We start from the raw sequence: 24,267 nt of genomic DNA, 5'->3' as shown, positions 1-24,267 counted from the left end.
GAGGTCTTGCCCCCGTCACCAACATTGTCTAGGCCTCTACTGAGCTCATTTTTCTTTTTAGTAGTGTTGGTAGTGCAAAAAATGTACATGTTGCAAACTGAGATGGGACTGGGGCTCAGACAGTCTGTGCTTTGATGTGAAGGCAAGGGCAAAATGCAGCAGTTTATTTAAGCTGGATCGAGTATAGTTTGTCTGCACTTTCGAACCATTTACTCCCCTCCCTCTCCATTGCTTTTATCAACACGGCCCCAGCCTACACTTGCCCACACAGACATGAACCCACTTGAGCACTAAATCCTGCATCAAAGACACTCAACACCATCGTGCATGAGAACCACCATTAGGCACTCTAAAGAGAGAAATATGTGAACCATGATTATAGAGCAAATTAAAATGTGAACTGCAATTTGTGATTTCTTTTGTTTTTACTTTGAATGACTTGTTTTCCCTTGTTTAAAATGAGTTTGAAGTGGGATTTTTGTTTACAGTCTTGTAGCAATTCAAAACACAAGAAATGTCTTCTAAATTTGGACTCTTAGGTCACAGTGCAACAGCAAGACAAATTGTACTTTCAACAAAACATTTTACTTTCTTAACAGCACATTATGTACATCACAAAAGTGAAGCAGAGAAACCAGCGAGGCTTAAAAGGCAAACAAACTGAAAACTGAAAAGTGCAATGATAATAGAGCAGTGTCCATGGTGAATGATCTATATGAAAGTTATCTGGGCCAAAGCTAATGTACAGCATGCATCCATTAGTGAGAGAGGCGAGCTTGGATCTAGACAATCTCTAGTAAATGATGAAGTCCTGATAGGATTTCAGTGCCTGTGAGTCCCATTAGATACAGAATGGTCAGTATGTATTCAGAGTTAAGAGCATCCACGAGTCATCACTTTCCACATTAGATGGTGTGGGTCTGTCCACAAATGAGTCCCATCCACTTAGCTCACAAAATGTGGGAGTGGGTGTAAATTACAGCCAACATTATGGAATTCGCATTTCACTAACAAGACTATAAAAAGAAAGAGTCTGGGAAGTATGAAAATGAAACCAATTTTCTTCTAATGATGTAAAAGGAATAATTAATCTATAAATCCATCTATTCTAAGAATTACTGATGAAGTGAGACTGATGTCTAGTCTGAATGTACAGAAAAAAGTATTGATTAGCCACTCCCCTCTTTCCTTGATACGAGCAATGGACAGGCTGCTGAGTGTGACGACTTTATTTCCCCCCAGGGATTTACACTGACAGACTGTCCACCTTCACTGCCATGCCCTTGTGACCAAGCCCCTACCCAACCTTAGACAGAGGATCTGTTTGGCACCTTAGGCTGTTAAATTGACACACATATAAACACACATACACACACATGAACTAAATTAGCAGCCGTTTTTGCCTGTGCGCCAAAGCGTGGGCGTGAAATTGGGATTTTTGCGATTCGGGCCAAAGTCTACAGGGCTGGAACAGGCAGGGCTGGGCAGTGCAGGACAGGGCTGGGGAAGATAGCAAGGGAGCATCCTGGGTGGGTGAGGGGTGAGCGAGTAGGGGGGAATGAGTCACTGGCCTGTAATATGAGCCCATCACAGGACAAGAGAACCGGGGGTGGGCACAGCAGAGAGAGAAAGACAGAAGAATGAATGGGAGGTCTCATAAAGCTTCCTCTCTTCTCCTCGTCTCTGGAGTGACATCACAGTGGGATCAGTGCCATCTCCCAGCCTCTGGCGGAGAGTTGGTTCATTCATAAACCCTGGACTGCTGCCTCCACTCAGAATGATGCAACGATACAAGCAGAGCAGGCAACCAGACCCAACAAATAAGGGACAATATGCTTTCTATCATGTGATTTAGCTATAAATAGCCCTATAGAGTTTTTCCAATGACTGGGTGAGTGTTGGTGTGAGGAAAAGAGAGTCGGCTATGAAAAGAAATGAGGATGACTTCTAAAAGGCTATTCAAAGCTGGGTTTTTGAAAAGTGAAATTCTTTCTGGTCAAATAGTCATGTATTTACAGAAGTGTCAAAGCATGTGGTAATTCATGTCTCCTGCTCTATGCCCTTCTGTAGCTGTTTTTTTTTTTTTTTTTTTTTAAATCAGCAACTCAATTTCCTGTGGCTAAGTTGCCACTTCCTGAGGGAAGTGAGGTGAGTTGTGGGTTCAGGTCAAGGTCAAACATTTGAGTTCCTGAATATCCCTACATGCATACAGGTACATATCAGTGGGGTCACGGCTCGGTGCAGGGGAAAAGAGAGGCGGTCTTGACTACTTGCCAAAGGCTTATAATCGGCTCTTTAAGGCATACCAGCCTACCCACAGCAGACCAGAGGTGACAGTGGTATCTAAGAGAGCCTTTGATGGAGATCCATATCTGGACCCCTGGTCTGAGAACGCAGGGTCATAAACCCGACCAACATGAAGGGGGCCCATTCAGCGCCACAGGATGATAAAGTGGCGGCTGAGGGCTGCAGTGGAGCAAGAGGAGGAGGACGGGGAGGCAGTCTGGTTTTGAGAGGGCTGCTTGTTCATCCAGCCACTCCACTGTTTAGATTTCCATCTCATTCCCAAGGACCAGAAATAGATGTGTAAGTCTGGCTCAAGCCAAAGTGAAGAAGCCAGCCCAGACGCTAGACCCAAGCCTGCTCCAGCGCAGGACAGTGTTAATCCAGCGAACAAACCAGGATCATTCCACCATCACAGAAAACAGTGCTGAAACACTAGTTTTATACTGGAGGTCTCCACCACTGGCTTTTGGCTGCCCTCTCCAAGCACAAGCCTGTGGTTACGTAAAGCAGCTGTACGGGACGAGGCCACTACTGCTGACATCTGCCTTTGGCCATGAAACTAGAGTTGTCCAGGATCATCAGCACCACAGACATACCGGCTACTGAAGCAGACAATAAGTGAGACTAATTCCCCATAGCTGTCTTGCTGTCTTTCTTTCTTCCACTCCATCCATCTCTGAAATCATATTAGCTTATGATGTGAAAGTCCATTAACTCTACTGTTTATGCCAAAGTCTCAGTGCTTGATATGACATTACCTCTGAGTTTGAAATGATACGCGCCATCACCAACAGACGCTAAACATATTTTTGTTAAAAGCTAGATGGAAATTATTTCCTTTCCAGAAACAGAGACAAGGGTAGGATTTGGCTCCTTGCTGCTTTTTTAACTGCCTACAAGCTTTGTTGCTTTGATCTTAACAGTGTGAAATGGTCTTAGGTATGCCTCAAGAATTAAAGGTTGAGCAACAGTAATATACTTCTCACAAGAGCCCATTGCACAATCTTCAAGTTCTCTACTTTGAGAAGGCAAAGTAGAAAAGCTAAACTCCAGTATGCACACTAAAGGCCTACACAAGCAGTAGAGACAAATTGAGGGACAAATTGAGACACAACGTGAGGGTTTTCCATGACCACCATACATGTTAAATATATATAATGAAAGTACTACTTAGTCCAAAAGGATTTGATTGTCTTGTTTATCCATCACTACTAGGCACAGTAGTGAAAAAAGGGAACTGACAGGAGAGTGCAGGTGGTGCTAGCCTAGCGCTAGCGGCCCTTCCAGGCTCCATCCCTGTTGTAAACAGATAGGGGATGCTCTAGGGGAACTGTTTAGGCGTTAAACCAAACACACGACATATCTGATAAACAGTTTACTCTCTGTGTTGCATTTTTTCCACAAAACATGGTGCCGGCCCCATTTTTAGTCCAAACTGATACATTCCACAACCAGGTTCCTGATATAAGTGTGAATTATGTGGGACAGTACACAGCCACAAATTCACACACCAATCGATGGGACTGTTTGCCACTCAACTGTTCTTTTGTACAATACATATGCATGTAAGTGTTGCAGTGGCTGGGTCCAATTATACACCACACATATGAGCTCGTTGATTGTTTGAAGCCAAGCTATGGGCGACAGATGTATACTTGATAAATAAATTCCCCACAGACCGCTGTGTTTTCATGTTGCGTGCCTCACATTCCACCTCTGTTTTACAATCGCTAATGTGCTTCTCACAGCTTTCTTGTTTTCCTCTAATGTGACCAAAAATGACTTGTGGTCCAACATGCAAAATGGTTTCAGTTCAAGATGATGAACTGCCCTTCTATTTTAAGCTCAGTGTAGGCTCCATGGCTAATAGGACCATACAACATCAAACATCTGGCCACATCTCTCCTCCTTTATCTTATTTAAAATATAGGAGTTGTTCTTCATGATGATGTGAAACACCTCCGCTTTGGCTGACTGCTGATTAAAAGATGAATAAACCACAATATGATAACTGGAAAGTTACAACTTAATGTTTTGCAACAAGAGATGGAACTGATTTCCACAACATGCGCATATCATTGCAGATGTGTAAACTCATGCTCATGCTGTCTCTACTGTATCTCCCTCTCTCCACTTCTCTATTTCTCTCTTAGACAAACACATATAAGTATGCATAGACAGGCTCTGACTCATTCCATCCAAGAATGACTGGACTTCAAGTGATATCGTGCTACTTCATTTGACAATGTGACTGGTCATGATGAAAGCCATGACCATATCTTGTAAAATTCCTGCTCAATGACTCAAAATTTGCCATGGTCACGTTGTAACTATGCATAAAACAAACATGTTTCAGGCAGCAGATGCATCAGAGCATCTCTAATGAGAATTTATGCAAAGCCAAAAGATAACTTTTTACCAACACAATGGCATTTCTGAAAGTGAATCCTCCTCATGTTCTGGATATGTGAAAATCTGACATAGTAAAGGCAACTCATTTCAATATGTAACAAATGCAGCTACTAGGGAGGTCAGGCTAGGCAGACAAATGAACCCAGTTGCTTTTACTCTCATAGCTAAGGGCTGCCCAAAAACTTACATAGTCCCATTCCTCGACCTCCTTCATGGCTGCCAGAACACAGATACCTGCAAATACTGACCAAACTCATCATGAACCCCACAGAGTCGCACCTACACGCAGAGCCAGCCACCCACACAAACACACCCTTCTTTATCATTCTTTGCTTTGGCTGGCCAATCTATCAATACAACTCTGATGCTGTAGGTCTGATAAACATAAAGTCTGTGGCTGTGCCCCATTTGTTCACCTGATTACAAAAGCAGCAATGCATGCTGACTCCAAAAACAGGTGGTGTACAGCAAAGCCAGACAAAAGAGAAAACAAGGGAATAAAGTGGACTGATTCTCAAAGCAGGCGTGTTTCTAAACTAGCCCAGTTTCCATTCCATTATAGGAAACACATCTCCTAAATGTGGAACCATAAAACAGAAACAGCAACAGGACAAAAAAAGTTAGAAAGCACTCAGGACACTGTTGACATGCGTGGGTGGCTTTGGAGCCATTTTCGGGCAGCATCAGGCCAGTTAGGGTTCACAGTCAGACTGGTAATGTAGGGAGGGGAGAGGCCTGTGGTAGTAGAAACCAGTAAGCGAGCCAAGCAGACGCGCAGTCGGACAGCCAGTGGCATGTGGTGTAACAGGCGTCTAGTGCCATGACTCAAGCATTACAAGCAAGGAATGACTGGGGATGAGACAAAGTGCACTCACCAGGAACTCACTATACACCACATCAAGGTGTTGTGAGAGGAACTCATGTGGCCAACAGAAAGATATTGGAAACAGAGGAAAAGGGGAAAAGGAGGGTGAAGGACACTAGAGGAGTAATTGTGTGAGTGGTTGGGCGATTGAGGAATATGAGTAAAACAAGAAGCCTATTAATGATCTATTTATTATTAGCATAGTGAATACTATTCACTACCATCATGTCGACCACACCTTGGAAGGTCTCTTTCTCCATCCCTCAACCCCCGTCCCCCTCCCCTCTCTCTCACCATATGCTTACTATTTAGCAGACTGCTGTAGCTGGTGCTAACACGCCTTGCTTTATGACTAAGCTTTATAAGCAAAGATTAAGGCGTGTAGTCACCAGGGAAGCGTCAATATAGGACCCACGCAGTATAATGGTTTTATGGTTATATGGAGGAGAATGAAGGAGCAATGAATGAAACACTGACTGAATGGGGGGATAACCCATTTGATGTAATACAGTGGCATCACTGAGTAGCTTGGGAAAGAAAGAAAGACAAGGTCATTGTGGAAACTCACAGACAGCTACTTCACTAGTATGCGCCCAGTCTGTTGACAAGCCTGACCAGCACAGGGAGGTCTATTTAGGAACCTGGTATCTATTGCCCTCTAGGCACAGACATGGCCTAGTCAACATGCCTAATGACATATGGGTGATGCACTGAACACTGGACTGACTAATCAAGTTTTGATCATAGTTCCGGCAAACCATATCGTCCTCGGTTTGACACGGGGCACATCAGATTAAAAAATGGAACGGTTTGCTCTGTTTGGCCCAATTCATTTACAGACCACATCAAGAGAAGCCCAGATCACCCAAACAGTGTTTGCACAGCTGCCAGGCAGCCACGCACACTCAAACATTGGCATATATTACACTGCGCTACTGAAGGAGTGCTGACACCAACACACCGAAGCAAAAACCTGAAGCTTATGTAACACCCTCAGTTCTAACACAAGCTACCCCTCTCCACACCATGCCAACATGGGAGGCACCTTGGAAAAGTGAAGCCTTTCTAAGAGTCATTCGTGTAGTGTGGCCTGTGTGTGCTTGTGTGCATACTGTTTGTGGCGGGCGTGGAGCGAGATACCTTATAAGGGCTCTCAGCAGATGCATCAGGCGTGCCAGTTACAACAAACAGCAGCGTTCTGATCAGATAAAAGTGAGCCTCCCACTCAAGCTCCTTCTATGCCTCCATGCATGCCACCCAGCAGGGCATGCTCACAAACATTCCTGTCAGCCACTGAACCCTGACCCTCAGGCCTGACGAACAGAGAAGGAAAGTAAAAGAGGAACGACTCACTCAAGTCTAAAACACAAGACAGTTCTGTGTATTACCAATGATTGACAACTCTCTTTCATATTAAATCTATAATTGGATAAGCTCAGATTATTTGAGTATAAACTCAATAAGAACTTCAGCAATACAAGAGTAAAAGAAACACAAGGCACTTGTGCTTTCATGTCTATAACTTTACAATCTAACATTGTCCCCGAAAGTTATGCTGTCCCCTATCTTTCAAACCCTGTCTCTGTAGAGCTGACAGTTTTGTTATGGCTACATGATGCTTTCAATAATAAGCTACCATGATCTGGGTTACACTGAAGTAAGAGTGCTGTGTCAGGAACTGGCTACTATAACTGAAATGAAGAATAAAAGCTTTACGGAATGTTAGATGCCTTGTTTGGGTGCACCTCTGACCCTGGCAGTGTGTGAACGCTGTAAATGGAATTACCTCCACTGGAGAGAAAGAGGGCAGCTAGGCCTTGGGTAAGCAGACACTGGCTGCACCTCTGTTGCAAAGGAAAGCAAACAATGTAGTAAGGTGGGCTGGAAACCACTTAAGCATGTTAGTGGAGTATGCATATACAGAATGTGGTTGCAGGTGTTTGGAGAAAGAAAAAAAGACAGCATCATAATTCCCACAATGCCATAGTTCCGTGCTTGCTTATGAAACGCAGAGCAGCTATGTCCACTGGAACAGCTGCCACTTGGACAATCCCACAAATGCATTCTAGCTTTTCATAGAACGCTTATCTCTTTCAGGAAGTTGTAAGCAAAGCCGTACATGCCTGCAACACAGAACATCACTTGTTGTGTCTTCTTAGGATCAGAAACAGCCATGGACATTAGTAGTACGCTTGTCTTGTAGGCATGGTAATACCAAGGAGTGAACAGAACAGCATGTGTCTGTGTTTGAGAGAAACATGGAAAAAATATGTGTTTGTGTGAAGTTGTGAACTGCTCCTCCGTCAGCTTGACCCGAGTGCACCCAAGTGAGCATAAGCAGGAGCAGGCATTGCGAAATGGTTTTGCAAGATAGCGCTATGCTGTGGCAACTGAACTGCAGCTGTCAGCACTTTTTCTGTGAGTTGTGTGTGTGCGCGCGCACGTGTGAATCTGTGCTTTGCAGGTATTGACAACGTGAAAATAATGTGGTGAGTCACAGCCCCTTAGTGGGTCAACACTAGCAATTAGTATCAAATTTCCATAATGCACCAATGTTGCTTACTGCTCTACTAATAGGCTCATCGCCACCTGAGCTGCAAAAAAAGCACAGGGGATTAGTTCATGTAAAACGCTGCACAATGCAAATTATCCAAACATGCCGCCATGTGGAACATCGCTCTGTGTAAAGATGAGAAGTGAAACCACTCAAAGGTTTAAAACCGAACACAGCTCACAGTTGTGAACTTCCCTGTGTCTTCCCTGGACTACCCCTGGAGTAAGCCAAGTCTTCTAGGCAGGGTCAGAGAGGCAAGCCTCAGCACTGCAGATTCATCACCTCAGCCTGCCTCTCCTTCCCTCTGGAAAGTCAGTTTCGACCACTTCAGGAGGGGGTAGGGAGGGGGAGAAGAAAGGGAGGTAGAGAAGACAGTGTGGTTGGTGGGGAGGGAGTGATTAGGCACTACTGCCTGTCTCCCATGCTGGGCAGTATGCCCGTGCTCTCCCTGTGTGGCAGTGAATATAGGGTCAGAGTTGGGTGCTTAGATAGAGAAATAAAGGAGATGGAAACAGATCCCCAGTGAGATCAAAGCAGGATGACAGAGAGGTAAATCACTTCTACATCAACTATAAATCGTGTATCATTAGTCAGTTTGAGCCACACATGGCAAAACAAAATGTGACAGAACTTAATTATAAGTAAAAACAAAACTGAAGAATGTAATTAGTTTATCCCATGACTACTTTAAAGCATGCAGTGTCTAAAAGTTTGGTAGCTACATGAAAGAATATTTATAAACTGGAAATGACTGTTGTATGAACTAATCACTTTTTTTGCCAACGTGCCATCATTAAGTCTACTTTTATGATGAATGTCTACAAACGTATAAATAACTTTTTTTTTTTTTTCCATATGGGCCTTTGTTTCACACAAATCACAAAAGGCACACCAATCACAGTATGATTCATTCAATACATACACACGCAGGTTAAGGAGGCTGTTGCCAGTCTGTGGAGCCTCTGGCGTGATTGCATTTTTCTGTATTGCGTGGTGTCCAATATTGAGCAACCAACAACGTCTTCACACTGAAATACGTTCAGGACGGTATGTCCCTCTCAGCGCATCCAACAATCATCACTGTAGCTTTCATCAACGTAATCTGCCATCAGCTGGTTATGTTACGAGCAAACATTTAGGAGTAATGTTAGTCTCGTGTTAGCTGTCAAGCTCTCACAGAAGAGTTGTATTACTCACCGTCCATCTTTTCAGCCTTTATGATTGTTAACGTCGGTTTCATATCGACAGCTGCCGTCATGATCATCAGATCGGTGTGACTTAATAACGCCGCGTCCCCTCTTTTATTCTAACAGCTCCAAAAACACAATATAAGGGAAAATCGTCTCTTCCTTTGACGCCCCGGGCAATTCTACAGGCCGATTTCTTTTTACCTTTCCTCTCACACTTAAAAATCAGTTTCTTGTACTCCTAACTTGTCTTTCTCTTTCCCTCTCTCCCTCTCCGGTTCATGTACACACACTCCCTCCTTTCCTCGTTCTTTCTTACTCACTCACTCACTCCCTCCTCTCTATCTCTGTGCTATGGGCGTTGCATTGCACAGAGACGGAGTGCGACGACAGCTGAAGGGGGCGGTGTTTGGGGCTGACTCGCCAGTTGATTCACAATTCAATTAGAATGCCCCCCCCCCCCCCCCCCCCCCCCCCCCCCCCCCCCCCCCACACACACACACACACACACACACACACACACATACACGCACTACTACCACCTCCCCTAAATCTCTGTGAGAACCAACTTCTACCAAGACCCTTTCACGTCATCAGACGCTCTTAGGAGTCTACATGTTCCCGCAAATTACTCTGGTTTAACAGGGATGAAAAACACTGGAGATGTGAGAGCTGCTGAGTAGCCTGCAAAAGAGCTGTAGTAAGGCTTGACCACAGTACTAGTCAAATATGACAGTTAATTCAGCAACTCCAGCATCTTTCATGCCAAAAGCAGCAAAGTTTTACTAATATTAAAATACAAATTACACGATAGGGGGAATTGTACTGGAATGTTAGAGGAATAGTATACGGGAAGAAACACACACACAGTACAATGGTGGCCATATTAGACACTCTGTGAACCCCCCTGTAGGAACATCTCAAGAACAATATTGTGATACATTAGAGTAAGTAAGAAAGCAATCTGTTGTGATGGTTGTAGATCTTAAAAGCTTATGTGTGAAGAACCGTTAACTATGAGCTAATGGGAGAGTCTGGACTGTCTGTTTCCTATATTCTGTAGGTCCAGGCTTCCTCATAACTTGTAACTCATCCTCATAAACACCACAGAGTATTTCCTGTTCACCTCGTACTGATCAATAAAACCAAGCTCCGTCTCTTTTTCTTTACACAGCTGCATCAGGTGTTGGTAAGGAGGTAGTCTACATATTTGCAAATATGTACAGTATTATGGTAATGAGGACTATAAACAGTGGATGGTTTAAAAGGAGGTCAGTCGTATGGATATTTAAATCACTCCAGCTGGGTTTCTGTCAAGAAGACCATCAATGAAAATTCAGTTTGAACAGGGCAAACTGCCTGTTATAATTCTCTGTTTGGAATTCTTTTTTTTTTAGACTTTTGTGCCTTCTTATCTACAATAATCAGGAACAATGGCCATGCCTTACTGGAAATTGAATCAAGAATTTGTTCTGCCACTGGAAAAAAGAAAAGACAAGAGAAATATTGGGCTTTTTAGCCGCAGTAAGGCTCCACTCTGAGCAGACCGCTACCATTAGGGAACACCTCCCATGGCAACAGAAACAGTAATAACAGATTATAATAGTAATTCTCACACAAGTTCCACTGGAGCCTACTGCTTTTAACAAAAACAAGAAAATTGAGCTAAAGCAAGAAATAGTGAAGGAAAAGCATGAAATAGGCTATTTTGTTCATTAAATAAGCAAAATAAATGGTTTTCTCTATGGCATCCGCCCTCCTTTTCCTTACATCAAACGTCATCATAAGCTACCTTGTTAGTCATACGATGCTACTACGATGCACGTCAATATGATACTTCTGCATGCACTGTATGCTTCTGTATATGAAGGCTGGGGAGCCGGGAATATTGATCACACATGGATTTTTAAACCGGTGGTACTTCACTGGCTCCATTAGCAGCCCTGGATCAGGTTTCATTGGCCTGATAGGAGCATCGTCTGGGAAGAGTGCTGGTGGGTTCTGCGGTGAGAGAAGCTGCCTCACCAGAGGCAAAGTAGAGGGGGTGATGGTGAAGAAGAATGGAAGGGGGAGGCGAAAGGTACCTCACTTCATCTATGTCAGTCTCTCACTCTCTCTGACTGGACCTCTTTGTTTTCTATTAATGAACTCCCTCATATCTGTTCTTAAAAGGACAGCCCGGATCCTTTTGTGCCTAAGGGCAGCCATTAGGGGTTTAATGGTGTTGCTGACTAATATCTGGGCTGGCGTCACCGTAGCCCACTTCAATTTGGGATTTCTTCTCCCTGTCTTCACTTTTTCACACCAGATTTTTAAAATAGGCCTACAAGCACATACATTGTATTTTTACCAATTCATTTTCAGAGCGCATACTAAAACTGATGTGATGAAAACTGTTTAAGTTTGTAAATTGTAAAAAAAAAAAAAAAAAAAGTAAAAGGGCTGTTTTCTGATGAAGTGATTAAATAAAGCATTGTTGCTCTAAGTTCCCATTGCTAGGAAACATCTAAATATATTTCTGTTTTCTCAGAACAGTGCGTTACTGATCTGTTTCTCAGAGCAATGACCATTTCTATCGCCCTTAGACAGACTCCTGTACAATGACCCTAAAGACAAACACATTTCTATGAGCAGTACACTGACACGAGGAAAGTGATTTGAACGGTTAAATGCTAAATGCGTTTGGTTTATCTTCATAGAGATCTTGATATCAACTGTAGGAACTGCTTGTGTCAAAGATTTGCACAATGCAAACCCAAAAAAACTTTTGTTGAAACAAACTATGTAATTTCCTATTTAGACAGAGGGATTATTGTTAATTGTTTTACACTCATGAAACAACCAGCCAGTGTATGTACAAGCACACTTGAGGACACATGTCTCAGATCAAACAAGTTTTGGTTTCAGGGTGTCTTTTCTTCACCTGGCATATGCTGTTGCCATGGTTTTGACAGTTAACTGGCTTCACTCATTTGCGTGGCAGTGTAGTACCCCTAGCTAAAGCAGCTTTTTCTCTCCTCGCTGCTCTCTCCTTCTCGCTGTCTGTCTCTCGCTGGCACATCTGTTTTGTCTGCCTGTCTATAATTCTTAGATGTAACCGTTGCACCTGCTACTTTTCACAGAGTTAACTGAAAGGTTATTCGATTTAGAGCAATCCATACACCTGTCAAGTGATATTCTCCTTTGATGTTTGTGCCTATGCAGTAAGTCGCAAGAGTTTTGGTTGCTTTACGTATTTAGATTTCAGAGATATATTTTCTTTCACATTTACGAACATAACATCTGAAAAGATGACTAAGCCGAAACAAAATCAAAGTGTAAAATGCCTCAGATAATGATTGTGGCCTGACAGGTTTGGTATGTTGTGAGAACAGACATCATTTAGCATGTAATCTATCAGTCACTCATTTACATTCAAGCACCCACGGAGATGGGTGATGGACACACAGACACACACACAGAGCCACAGAGAGAGAGCAGACAGTAAAACAGTAAAACAGCGGGGTCGTTGTGGTGTCTGTCTAGTAGCTCAGTCTCAGCCCTATCTGTGGTGGATGCTGTCTGAAGGTGCCACAGGCTGGATGCACTCCTGCTGAGATCAGAGGGTTAGGTGGGACAGGAGCACTGTAACCCTGTGTGTGTGTGCTCACTCGCATGTGCACTGTGCGTGTATATATCATTCTATTGTGCCTCTGATTCCAAAGTCTATTCTGAGAGTGTGTGTGTGTGTGTGTGTGTGTGTGTGTGTGTGCATGTGTGTGTGCGCGCACTACTAAAACGTGCGCATGTAAGTGCACTGGGAAAGTAGCAGGGCCTCCCTGAACAAAGGCTCAGCTCTTTTCTGAACAATTAGCTTCGCTAAAAAGGACATCTCTTCCTCCATTAGCGGCACCACGTGCCCCCCATCACTCCATTGTGCAGATAATTAAATTATCCCCACCCCCCTCCGAGTCTCTTTGCCTCCCAGACCTCCCTCTTCTTGTCTTGCCCTCCCTCCTCTCTGTTACCACCACGCTCTCAGATAAAGCTCAGCTAGTCCTCGAAGCTGAAGGGAAAATACATCACTCTGCGGTTTTAATTTATTTCTCATTGAATAAATGAAGGTTGAACATAGTAAGTAGCCACACTCAAAATAAGCGTACATACACTATGAAAAGATAACAATTGCTATGAAAATACAGTTGCTGGTTGTTGTATAGATGCTCTATATATTGAGCCATTATAGGGAAGAATTAACCTTTACCCACTACAGGATGGACTACATTCAACAATGAACGTGCATTACAAGAGACAGTAAGAGGTACTTTTAACATTACTGGTGTACACTCATTGTAGTTAACAGTCTGTGAATATTGCTAAGCTCATGATATAAACAATGAAACAATGGGAGGTATCTCTAAAGGATTCATTAAAGTACCACCTTTCCTGATGAGCTGGCATCTGTTGCATCATCTCCAGTCAGTGATTGCATGTGTTTCAGAACTGCGTGTTCTTCAACCGAAGTGGTTTGTAATTAGTCACCGCACTATCAAGAGGAACCTACCACACTTACACTTCCTAGAAACAAAATTCGTAGAACTCTGGGACAGGGACCTTTAAAAACTGGTTATTTGGCTGATGCTTTAGAGCGAGAACATTCCCTTAAAATGCTAACTTTTAGTGTGAGGAAATAAGAGACATTTCTTAAGGTCAAGAATATTTATTTGGAAAAACAGTTAAATAAATGGCTTATCAAAAGAAAATTCATTTTCACCATCACCACACGTTATTCTTTGAGATGGTTTCCTTTTAGTTCAGCAAAGCTGTACTTTGAGTAATGGGATAGAAATTCCAGAGTGACACTTCTGTAAATGCCTGATTTCAATGGATATGTAACTTCTCAGAAGTCTTATGTGGAAATAGGTGTCAAATAATTCAGATTTCTAAAAATACTTCAAAACCTTACAAATATAAGCAGCAACATATTGCCTCTTTCCTCTGTTTGTTGACCAACACCTTTTGCCTCAGAACTATCATCACACTGTGCAGTTCAAATCTAGGACCGTGGCAGCAGTTTAGCCCATTCCTCCACAGTTGTCTGTCGCTTTTCCGTGTTTCCACTCTTGTTTTGTTTTATTGTTGGAGGGGGAAGTGTGCACTGGCCTGATTAGCATCACTGTTTCCTCTTTTCCCATAACCCTCCAGACCCCCACAGGCTGCCTGTTTACTTTTAGAAATAAAAAATGGGACTGCGCCCGTGAGGACGTGCCCCTCATCAGAGGCAACCCCCCCCCCAAGGCTCCACATCTCAGATCCTCCTCCCCTCATCTCTTCTCCTCCCACCAACGCCAGTCCTGTGACTTATTCGTCTCCTTATCCGTCTTCTCTCCTCAAACTGTATTCCGCCCACCCTGTCCCCCTCCTCTTCCAACTGTCCAGCTGTCAAATCACATCAAATAAAGCAGGCCAATGGTCCCTGAGTGCCAGATCACAGCTGTGTCTGCGTGTACTAAATGGGAGGGCATGTTTAAATGTACAGTGAACTCATGAGTGCCTGGGAGTAAATGTGTGTGCGTGTGTGTGTGTGTGTGTGTGTGTGTTGCTGCTTTACTGAATGGGAGGATGCTGTAATACAATACACACTAGAGTGCAGGGTGTGAGTTTAATGAATGAATTTTGTGGAGTATGCATCACTGCAGGATGTTGGTGGAGTGTGTATGCATGTGTGTGATATCTGTGCCTGGATTTCAATGAGATTGCACAGAAATACACACAGACTCTGTTTTCACCACACACGCATGGTGAATTGCCACAATGATAGTTTACCCCAGGTCCTATGGTGTGATTGTTGGATAGTGAAGAGTAGAGCTGGGTTAGTGTAAACCGTCACCATGGCATGGCTGTTGTCAGGAAGCAGTGTGTGTGACTTTGGGCTCTGAGCCAAACATGCGATGGTCCTTTAACATCCAACATCCCTGCCTCACATCTGCTCTGTACTCTTTCCTTCTCACACTAGCACATTTCATTTTAACACCCAATCCATTCTCCAAGAAGTGAGTTGAGCTCCTATGTAACTTGCCCACTTTCAAAGATAAATAAACTATATCAACCCATATGTCCAAGACAGTGGATTTAGTTTGTGGGATAGTTTGGAATGTTGTCGACTACGCACTTTAGTCGACATTTTCAAAATATTTTGAAATGGGTGATTTAAAAAAATGTAATTTCATTTTAGACAACTAAAGTGGATCCATATTTTAAAATAAATTTTTTTTAAATGACAAGGAGACAATGTGAAAGGGGATTTATAGAGAAGTGTAACCAGAACAGTTCCCCTCTTTCAGAGGTTTATAGTCATTGTTAGCTCATTATTTAGCTGCCTGGACCAAAGATTTGCTATTTTGGTTCACTCTCACCATAGTGTCATTTTCAGACACTGCAGGCAGCTAAAAAAGCTCTAAAACGCCACTGTGCACTACCTGCTCAGCACCAGACAGACACCGTTAGTGACTACCTGGGGAACACAGTAAAGCATTTAGCAGCTAAAGAGCTGATATTTCCCTCACGGGCTGGTAAAGACAAAAACAGAACTTGCATTCATCAGGTGTACACAAACATGACACAAATGAATGATAATGTAGCTCCACAACTACTGAATGTGTGAATAAGCAACTGGTTGCTTGCATCTTTGCCATATTAACGTAAAAGGTGATATGTCAGTGTTGTGCACTGAACTTGTAGAACCTGTAACCACTGCCCCCAAGTGGCCAAAAAGTTTAAGGAATGGATAAGTTTGTATTTACACATATCTGTTTATATTGTTGCTGATGACAGTTCTACCTTTACACACCTACCTTTGAATCAAACAGAATAAACTTAAATTAGCGTACTAGAAAAGTTTTATATCCCAGCAAATCTTCAGTTGATCGACTAAGATGTTTCCTGTTAATTAAATAAAACACGTATTTACTGTTAATGAGTAAAAACAACCTCACCATTAAAAACTTCAACTTCAAGGCTTAAAAAATGCATGTGCATGCACATGTGACTTCAAAGTAGAAATCTCTGAAGCACCAAACACACAGCAGGAGGAAAATGAAATCGTTTATACCTCCATTTCTAATTATATACAAATTGAATATGAGGGTTCTGAAATTGCAAGTACTAAATATTCAAGGGTAGACCGTGTTTTCTGTTGGAGAGAAATGAGTCACCGTAACGGCTGCAGGGTGTGGAGACTGTGACAAAGGTTATTTAGCTGTGTTTGAGGTCAGCACAGATGCCAGATGCTGGTAGTATAAAAACTTCAGCAGCTCTATATGACTTTGACAACATCTTCAGGTGACTTGTATGCTCTGAGACCTGAGCTCTGCATAGTGTAGGATTTAGAAGGATGAGAAAAAAGGTCAATGCTCGGTCATTTTTTTTCCACTCAGCAATGTTTATGTCAACGGTTTAACGCTGGGAGCAATGAAGTGAGGGCTCCAAAGGAGTGTGTCTCTGGCAACAAACATCAGCAAATCCCATCAAATCCTGACTCCTTCTCTTACACACACACATACACACGCACACACATATGCACACTCATCCCCCCTCCACCTCTCCAGAGACCAAACCAGAGGCTTGGGAAAAAGATGGCCGCCCTTTGGCCCCCTGTCTTGCCCCCTGCATCCAGCTCAGGGAGGTGACGGAAGAAAGCTTGTGCCCCCCAGCACCCCTACCCTACTCCCGTGGCGTGCGTCCCAGTCCACCAGCATCAATCACTTTTAAGGACATGAAGAGGCCAGAGTCAAACACAGGCAAATGCACTGGAAGGAATGTTCCAGTTAAAAATAAAACTCATTTGAAAAAAAATGGCAGAAAAAATAGAACGGATTGGAAGCAGAAAAATGCAGGGCATTTGGATGTCCCCAGAAGAAAAGAGGGAGACAGAGAGAAAAGACAGAGGTGGAGGGGTATCTGGTAAAGGCATTGCCCTTAGGGTCAGCATCACCAGCATCCCTCGTGCAGCAGACGCAGAACAACAGGCAACTTTGGGACTGTGTGTGTGTGTGTATGTGAGTTCTGAAAACTAAATGAGGGAGTTTGAATGTGTGTGTCAAAATGACAGACATGAATGCTAAGAGAGTGACTGATTGTCTATTTAGCATTCCAGTTAACACAATATCTTTTGTTTGCTCCAAGTTAAACTATGAACTATTGACTATTTTTTATCATTACATATTAAAGCATGTACAGTATGAGTAAACAAGAAGGTAAGTTGTGTGTTCTTTTATTTTTATAGATTAACAGTGAAATATTTTGGTTTCACATCAGCTGCATCAAAGTTACTAACAAATAGCTGCGTATTAGACACAATGAAATATTATATGTTAATAAAAGTTAAACTCCATCAAAAATACTGTTATATTTCCAAATGGTGTCATGTGGTTCTATTAAAAATATTTGCGAATTGTTAAATCATGACTTATTATGCATGTTGCCTCTTCTTCAAGTACCTTGTACCATGTTTGAGTTCCATTGACTGTGTCTATTTCTTACCAGTAGGGCACATGTCGTGTCCGTTGGGTACCTCCTGCAGGGGAATATCCTGGATGTAAAGGGGCTGTGATGGGTAGTACTGCTGCTGAGGGTGAACCACACTTGGGAGCTGGGTCTGAGGGCCCATTGCCACCCCTCCACTCTGCCTCTGGAGACAAACAGCATACAGTATGGTTTAGCCAAAATGAACAGAGCTGCATGGGGAAAAGGGTTCTTTTTCAGAAAAAATGTTTACTGCGTTTTGATTTATTTTCCTATTTTGCTTTGTTGGTGCACTAAAGAGAATATCAATCAAACTGGTGTTGGGTTATTCATTTTAAGAATGGCTTTTATCTGTTTTCACAAATGAACTCCGTACTGCATATGTTTCACAGCTGATTCACTTCTGTATAATTCATTTTATCTGCTTCGGGATGCTGTTGGTGAGCAGTTTACCACACCGCATAGCTGTGAAACCAATAAAATGCTGTGTATTCTAGCAACCTGAATTAAAAAAACTAACAATCAAAAAAAAACACTTAAACCATGAATGGAGCTGTTATTTTGTAAATATTTTACAAATTACTTAGCTCAATGAACACTTTACAATGCAAAGACATAGAGCAGTGGAAATAGATACTTGGTATGTAGCAAGGGCTCAGTAACTGCATCAGCTCAAATAGCATAAACATTTGAGTGCTGGACAAAATTCAATCTATAAAATCAATTATTTCTATAGCTGCAGCAGCTTGAATTCTAAGCACAAAATCATTCTTGAACCATTAGCGGGTAAGTGAAACTTGCTAGTGTTTTACTGCTCTGAAAACAACTTGGTGTGTATTTTCATGTAAAAAAAAGTTTAGAAAATACATTTTATCTGTTAAGCAATGAAAAATGTTTTTGATCAAACTATCCATTGGCTTTGGCCGACAGCATAACCTTGGAAAACAATTTTTCCATTGTTTTCATGCACAGATAACCCTTGCAGCTAAATTTGACTCATTCAGATTATCTTTGTTGTGTTGTTTTATCTTGCTTATCACAGAAATGTTCGCATAAGAGGTTGCACCAAGGGGGGAAGTCTAAAGTCAGCCCTTGACAGGGGAGCTAAGATAGATATGAAAGTCTATGTGGATACAAGAGATACTAGGGAAGAAGATAGCCACATGGCCATTTTTAGCATATCCAAACTTTCATTTGACAAGAAAACAAAAACTCAATACATATTGTTGGATGTTTGTGTTTGAAAGTAATGTGAACAATGGATTGACAATTTTCTCACAGGAGTGTGTCTAATTAGATATAATGTGCATTTTTAACTTTTTAACTTGCCGTGTTAAATAGGGGTTATAAAAGATGTTTTATTATACAATTTACAATTTTGATATAAAGTGTTTGTAATGTACTTTCTACGTAGTGTACCCACCGGGTTATCTGTCTTTAAAGTATACGCTCATTTCATGAACTTTAATTTAAAGAACAAAAATGTCTGTAATGTTTGTAATATGCAAAACTAAAAGCAATGATTCAGTTGTAGCGTGCAATAAGAGGGATGTTAGACTGTCATATGTTATATGTCACATGTGTAACCAGCAGACTGTCTGAAAGAGTGACTGCAGATCTGATAAGCAGCCCCTGTTTAAGCACAGCAGCATTTATCAGTAGCCAGCCAGCTTTATGGATGGCAAACATGACCTGAGGATCAGGGAGGCCAGTTTACAAGGTTCTTTAGAGGTTTGTGGGGGACGCTGCCTTCTCCTATCAGTCCAGTCAGCAAGGGGGAACAAGTTGGATAGGCATTGAGGGAGCCACATGGATGATTTATGGATTAGAGGAATAGACTGACATAGATAACAGCGGAGATATCATTAGCACCAAGCTGTTCTGATCAGTTCAATTGGAGAATAACTTTTAGTGCAGAAGTCAGTCTACAGGTAATGAAAACCTTGAAGGAGCCTTCTACGTCTTTTTAATTTGAATTAAGAAAAGGTATAAATACTGTACTGTACATTAGAGGCTGACATTTTTTCAGGTATCCGGTGGGTCACTGGATTCCCATGGTATAGGAGTCAATATTCATGTTTATCACATCACTGGGACGGCACAGGAAAAAATACGGGAGCGAGTGGGATGGGAATTGTAACAATTTTTTATGAGTTTTTATGTATAAATAAGCACTTCTAATATCAACAAAGACCATTTTCTTTATATAGAACATAATGCTAATCATGCTCCTGTCTTTTTTTATTATTTATTATTCTCTCCTGTCTGCATGGCGTGTGTGGAAGGTGGACTGACAATACATTGTCAATGCACTGGCCAAATTGTGTGAATAAAAAACTGTGCTCTTCGGCATTTTTAGTATGAACAGGTTTGTGCATTAGATGTTGTGCCTCCTGTCTTTTTATATCCTATGTTGAGATTCAAGTGCCATATTAGATTTGTTAGTTTGTGCCTGCATGGTTGTTTATTTACATGTTTTTACACAGAGTAATTAAACATATATAGAAAGGTACATATTTTTTAAATCAGTTTTGCAATATGGGAACATAAAACCTACAGTGCATACTATATATAAAAATGACTGAAATTTTAAGGTTATAAATATGGAACCATTCTCATGTGTCAACTTTCCAGTGCTTGCGCATATTCATTGATTCATTTGTTCATCCGTACGTTCATTGTCTCGTGTGTTTAGTTTATCTGCCCCCTAGTGGCTCTGTGAAGGAATTAGTTAGCGAACAGGTGTCATTACCTGTTCCTCTGTGTTAAAAGGAAAAGCACAGGTGTAATTCATGACAACAATAAAATGCTGCATAGCTTACTAGAATAGCTTAGAATCTGTTTGGAACTGAACTGACGTTAATGTTAATGTGCACATGTGCTTTTCCTGCAATGACGAATTTAAATATCTGCCATGTCCCCCCATGTACCATAACGTACTATGTTAACCTTTTGAGTGTCCAAATTCTGAGTGGTAAGATTTTGCACTATACAGTACACGCAAAAATTCACACAAAAATATAATGCCTATTCATATGTACACTGCTCTTTGCTATCAATCCCACAATCCAATGTGTCACATTTTATAGATGCAAAAATTCCAGCAGTGAGACTCTACACTGGTTAGTGTTTGACACAAAATGATGCTGATTCATAAATGTTTAAAAATATCAATTTTCTACTCAATTTTGAATAAACTTTTGAGTGCCTGTTAAATACTGTAGAGGGTAAAGAATAAGTGAACAAGGAACTGATTTTAGACGCACTTGCTGCTTCTCTCTGCATTATTGCATAACTATGCAGATGCCATGACTTTATTTATATTTATCATTAGAACATTATTTTATTTGTGAAGAAAACTAAATCAGAAGGCTGACTGCATGTCATTCCAAACCAAAGGTGCATACGGAAGTGTTCTGCTAAAAATGTGTTGCTTCTGTAGTACTCTAGAAGGGAAACTTCACACTGTGTTGTATAATTTCTTAGATCACCTTTGTAGTAAGGTGGCATTCTCTTTTTAATTGCTACAGGCTGCTTGGAGGCCCAGATATTTTTCCACTGTTCTCTGCATACAGTCTTTGTGAAGCATAGAAGATAATGAAAAAGTGTGAACATAAAAAAACACATCAGGCCCTGCTGTGTTTTGCTGATAATTCATGTAAATTCAAGACAATAGAGCTATCGAGGTGACCCAGATTCACCTTTTGACCAAGTCTGCCCCAGTATACAGTAGTCTCAATTTCAAAGGCAAGCCCCACCACCTGAGCCAATTAGGACTCAGGGAGCTGTATCCTTCTATGTTTTATATCAGGCCGGGTGGGGTTTCCATTTGCATATAACCTCAGTCTCTTATCCTAATGTGCCGGCGCTCTGCATACAAATGGAGGCATTTATTCTGCTGCTCCTTGGCCTTCACCCTTCAAATGCTCATCTGACAGGAATCCCAATGTTCCCAGCTACCACTGTCTCTGACTCTGTATTCAGCTCTCTCATTTGGAAAGCGTTAAGAGCTTTGATGTTCTTGCAAACAGACTGCTGCAAAGCACTGTGCAGGTGGCTTAGCTGAGAAAAGTGTTATTCAGTAGGGATGGTCTGACTCCAATGTGATTGGTTAGTGGCAAGGTTGGAGGCCTACAGGTCTCAATATTTATAATATTACTTGCTAAAGAGAAGTGCATCTTGCCACAGGCTGTGTTGTGCAACACAGAGCAGTTCATAAGGGCAATTTCACAGCCTTGCAGAAAATCATCTTGTTCAACAGCTCTGTTTCCTAACTTTTGACGAAACCATGAGGAACAGCATGTACAGATACAGGCACTATTAGTGCAACTCTGGTGGACTAAACCCAACAGGAAACATGTTCAGATAGAGTGTGTTCCTGTGAGGTGATGAGATCCAGCTCAAATGCCCCTGCACACATTCTTGCACTACCATGTGGTGAGTAGCTAACACTTGTATACGCACACAAATACTCATTCCCTCACACTCCTGGCTGGCTGTGTGGCAGGTAGCTGAGGCAGCCTTAACATGGGAGGTAATTTACGAGGGAGGTCTTACCATTGCGCTCAGACGGTCACAGGGGTGAAGGGCCGGGTAGGAAGAAACTGGATCCATGTAGTAACTCATCGCGGACAGTGTGGACAAAAGAAGCAGGGCCTGCTGAAGGGATCAACACACAAACAGACGAGGCAGGGTGGACTGATGTATCTATCACACTCTGTTTACACTTTGTGTGCAAGTGTGTGGTATATATTATGTGTGTGTTTGGGGGGGTGTGAGAGAGGAGAGAGAGGGAAGGGGGTCAAAAAGAGAAAGAGGGGGGAGAGTGAGAAATTTGAGCTGGGTTAATAACCTGCAACATCAGCTTGCTTAGAAGGGAGGTTTTGGTTGCGATTTTTAAAAACACAGTATCAGTCAGTTTGTTTGATTTTAGTTATATGGCTTACAGGAGTGGTTTGATATATTTCATTAAAACACTGCTAATTATTATGTGGAATATTAAGTATTTCAGCTGAAGCAGATCCATCCATCAAGAGGCTTCAGCCTAACATTTCCATCACTTCTCTCTCACCATATAACTCCCTTCACCTTGTGCAAAAAACTGCCTTCTCCACTCATCTACCTCACCTCTTCCTCCTCCTCTTTCTCCCCTTCCTCTTCTCCTTCCTCTCCATCCCCCTTTCCCCCCTTCTACACACTTTGCTTATCACTTAACATTGTTTACTTGAAGCAGCATCAACAAAAGAGACTAGAAACTGAGCTGAAGGATTACATTAGAGGAGGAATGGTGTATATGGACAGTGGCAGGTCCCATCCTCCTCACATTCATATGTTAAGCAATTTGGCATATCTAGTTTGTGGCAGCTGCTGACAGACTGAGGGATGATGCACTGGTGCTCAATGCTTGCAGATGTTCATCAGCTCAAAAAGATTCAGATGCTCTTGTTTCAGAAAAAAAGTACCCATACACTAAGTGAATAATGTGCAAATCAGTTTTGTCATTCAAATGCATGCACATGCCTTAGGCTTTTACTTAAATGCCATTGATCTGGTAAGAAATAAAAGAGCAAAGCAGCCATATAGCCTTTATTATGCATGCTCTTATATTAAATAGATCCTACTTATGCATTACATATTTTGAGTTAACTGTTTAAGGCAGTCTCTAGCCCTCAAAGTGAAGGAAAATGAAAAATACTACCGTAAAGTTCATTCTTAAAAGAGATAAAAATGTACTTTTTATTAGCTTTTTATTAATAATTATTATTATTACAAGGAAAATACGCAAAAAATAATCAGAGTTGAAACAGATAGAAAGCAGCGCATCTCAATTAAAAATGCGCGTTGCACGCTTTATGAGAATTCCTGACGGGAAGAACAGAAACTTTAAAGCCAACACTTTCACCCTGATCCATCAAAGGAGCGTCGATAATATCTCACACACTCTCATCCTACAAGATGATTTGTAGTTAATTTTGGTTCAATAAAACTTTGGACTTACCGACTGCTGGTGCGAGAAGTTTCCTGTAAACTGGAAGCGCTGGGCAGCTGAGTGTGACAGCTGAGCGGTGGACTGCAGAGATGCTGTACCTGCTTGCAGCGAGTCCCACAGAGGAAGGAATATTATGCACACTTTTAGTCCCTCCCTCAATCATATGGTGATCCTCTCCAAATTCTATTTCCCTCTGTATAGTCGTTGAACTTTACATGTAGCCACAATACAGGTGTAAATTTGTATAGAGCCCGGTCAATAATGGGTTTAGTGTGACCTAACTTTTACAGTCTAAAACTGTAGTTTTCCAAAATCAAGTCGGTGAAGTGTATTTATCAAATATCAAGTCAACTGGGACTTTAGTATTTTGCAGGGAAGTTAAAGGATGAAGTTAATAAAGCAAGGACCTGCAACAGCATGTAAAGACCATTTATGTGTTATTCTTGACTCCTCATTCCTTAAATAACTCAGA

At 41.8% G+C, this 24,267-nt stretch overlaps 1 protein-coding gene across 3 annotated transcripts in view; it reads right to left on the bottom strand.

Annotated features, from left to right (window-relative positions):
- ets1 (v-ets avian erythroblastosis virus E26 oncogene homolog 1) overlaps positions 1-23,875 on the bottom strand; it is a 37,698-nt gene extending 13,823 nt beyond the window's left edge. The window contains exons 1-3 of one of the 3 annotated variants that reach the window (XM_046073919.1): positions 23,805-23,875; positions 22,364-22,465; positions 17,825-17,972 (exon numbers count right to left, since the gene is read on the bottom strand). In XM_046073919.1, coding sequence (XP_045929875.1) covers positions 17,825-17,972; positions 22,364-22,432 — 217 coding nt within the window. In that variant the 5' untranslated portion in view covers positions 22,433-22,465; positions 23,805-23,875. Of the gene's footprint in view, positions 1-9,039; positions 9,146-9,314; positions 9,686-17,824; positions 17,973-22,363; positions 22,466-23,804 lie in introns of those variants that run through there. The other 2 variants (XM_046073921.1, XM_046073922.1) reach the window with 2 other exon arrangements.
- Between the last annotated feature and the right edge of the window lie 392 nt (positions 23,876-24,267).

Source organism: Micropterus dolomieu, linkage group LG17 (assembly GCF_021292245.1).
Source record: "Micropterus dolomieu isolate WLL.071019.BEF.003 ecotype Adirondacks linkage group LG17, ASM2129224v1, whole genome shotgun sequence".
Taxonomy (NCBI): domain Eukaryota; kingdom Metazoa; phylum Chordata; class Actinopteri; order Centrarchiformes; family Centrarchidae; genus Micropterus; species Micropterus dolomieu.
This window is presented reverse-complemented; position numbering and strand designations above follow the sequence as displayed.